This window comes from Gekko japonicus, unplaced genomic scaffold, assembly GCF_001447785.1.
Source record: "Gekko japonicus isolate JY-2015 unplaced genomic scaffold, Gekko_japonicus_V1.1 scaffold4667, whole genome shotgun sequence".
NCBI lineage: Eukaryota > Metazoa > Chordata > Lepidosauria > Squamata > Gekkonidae > Gekko > Gekko japonicus.
Genome location: NW_015169931.1, coordinates 69,206 through 71,576, shown reverse-complemented (window position 1 = coordinate 71,576; position 2,371 = coordinate 69,206). Strand labels below are relative to the sequence as shown.

General features: G+C 53.1%; 1 protein-coding gene across 1 annotated transcript in view; it reads right to left on the bottom strand.

Moving 5' to 3' along the window:
• LOC107115774 (histidine--tRNA ligase, cytoplasmic-like) overlaps window positions 1-2,371 on the bottom strand; it is an 18,088-nt gene that overhangs the window by 5,115 nt on the left and 10,602 nt on the right. Inside the window, exons 11-12 of the mRNA XM_015417539.1 lie at window positions 1,483-1,610; window positions 562-804 (exon numbers count right to left, since the gene is read on the bottom strand). Coding sequence (XP_015273025.1) covers window positions 562-804; window positions 1,483-1,610 — 371 coding nt within the window. The remainder of the gene's footprint in view (window positions 1-561; window positions 805-1,482; window positions 1,611-2,371) is intronic.

The window sequence follows — 2,371 nt, the reverse complement described above, 5'->3', positions numbered from 1 at the left end:
CCACCAAGTGGTTTCACTTCCATGCCCTTCCAAGCATATCCTTCGGCATCAGAAACTTTAACTGCCAGCAGAAGGCGGCTGGGAATGTCAGAATCAGGCCACCCTTCAGTATACTTTCCTGCTCTCCCTTTAATAAGATGCACAGGTTGTCACACATTACACAAACCCTGCCCTGAATACTCTTTCGCAGGATTTTAATGCCGCTTCTCTCAGTATCGGAATGCAGTGATACATAAAACATTGGGGATTCTGTCTTCGTGCCTTGCAAAAACGGGAACAACAAGGCAGCCGGATGCTTGCATGAGAGCACCTCCTCGTCGGGTCTTTGGAAGAATGCACAAATTTATGCAACTTCAGAGCATTATTTAGCCAACCTCTCAAGTCCCTCCAAAACAGCAGATATCCCACACTGACAGAAGGTAAAGCCAAAAACCAGCAGGACTACACCTATTTCTACTCTCCTGACAGCCACTCCTGTATCTCTGTTTGTACACTCAGTAAGACCTTGGATCTGGCTGTTCCCTCGTTGCTTCCGGACGACACATTAAGCACCAACCTCACCTCCAGCTGCTGCTCGATGACGGAGAAGAGCCTTTCCACGCCGATGCTGACTCCTACACAGGGCACCTTTTGCCCCTTTTGACCAAATGATGCCACGAGCCCGTCGTAGCGTCCACCTCCGGCCACGCTGTCCACAGGGAGAGGCTCCTTGCAGTGGCTGTTTGGCTGGTGCAGCAGAACGGCCTCATAGATCAGCCCGCTGTAGTAATCTAGCCCACGAGCCAGACTTAAGTCCAAGGAGACCTACAGCACAGGCCCGGAACCACGTTAGTAGGGGGAAAAGGGGATCCCAAGGAGGCTCAGAGAAGCACAGAAACATTGGAAGGGACCTCAAGGGTCATCTAGTCCAATCTCTTGCCCAACACAGGAAATTCACAACTGTCTCCCCCTCCTCCAGCGACCCCTGCTCTATGCCCAGAGGAAGGCAAAATTCCTCCAGGATCCCTGGGCCAAACTGGCCTGGAGGAAAATTCCTTCCTGACTCCAAAGTGGCAACTGGCATTACCGAGGGCATTTCAGAAAGGGCCGTAAGAGCCGAGCACTGAAAGCCAGTTTGGTGTAGCGGTTAGGAGCGCAGACTCTAATCTGGGAGAACCGGGTTTGATTCTCCGCTCCTCCACATGCAGCTGCTGGTCTGACCTTCGGTCAGTCACAAGTTATTTCAGAGCTGTTCTCTCACAAGCAGTCCTCGAAATAACTCTCTCTGCCCCCCCCCCGCCTCACAGGGTGTCTGTTGTGGGGAGGGGAAGGGAAAGGAGATTGTAAACCGCTCTGAGACTCCTTTGGGTAGTGAAGGGCGGGGTATAAATCCAATCTCATCATCATCCCTTCCTGCCCACCCTCTCACAATCTGCCTAAATTCACAGAATCAGCATTGCCCTTCAGATGGCCCATCTAGCCTTCCGTAGCCACTCTACACACCTGATCTATGATGCCAAACAAGGTCAGGTACTCAAAGAGCAGCTTCATATCTTCCAGCCCTTCCATGGCCAGCTGACTCTTGGACAGCATTGGATCCTGGCACAGCTGATGAATCAGTTGCCACCCCCCTGCAGAAGAGACGTACATGCAGGGCAAGGATGGGAGAGAGAGAGACAGTGTTAGCTGCCAGGGTACGGACATCTGCCATGCACCAAGCCAGAGTGTCACAATCCCTGAACTGCAGTGTGGCTTTGGGCTCTCAGTCTGAGGGAAGTCTTTCGCCATACCTGCTACCAGAAATACTTGGGAGCCACGTGTGTCTAACAAGTCGGCTGTGCCTCTTCTGAGCTCTGTTCCTCAATATGGCACCTGCCCCATGTTTTAGGATAGTGGGCGAGGCTCTGCACTGGCGGGGCTCGCGGTTGGGAAGTGGTCCTCCCACCTTGCCACAGCCGTCACCTGGACGACAGGCAAGCTGCGAAGCTCCCCAAGAGGCAGGCCTCAGGCCAGGAAAGGAAGCTGATGAGGCTCTTTTGGGTTGACGGTAATTGTGAATGTGGCTCTCCGTAAGTAAATTCTCTGAGCTCTGTTGGAGTCACCGGGGGACTGAACAGGGGACCTTCTGCATGCAAATGGTGAAGGCTGCCCACTGAGCGACAGCCCTCCTGGCTCCACTTGTCTCAAACCAGCTGGCAGCTCTTGCTCCCTTGGTGAGCCCAATAGGCTTTGGCAGGGGTCATTTCGCAGAAAAAGAGGTGAGGGAGCTCATTAGCATAACTCATTAGCATAACTCATTTGCACTTGCCACACCCCCTGACATCACCAGAAGTGTGTCAGAAGGCAACCCCCACCGCTCAGGCTCTACTGGACTGTTTTGGATTGCTAGCTG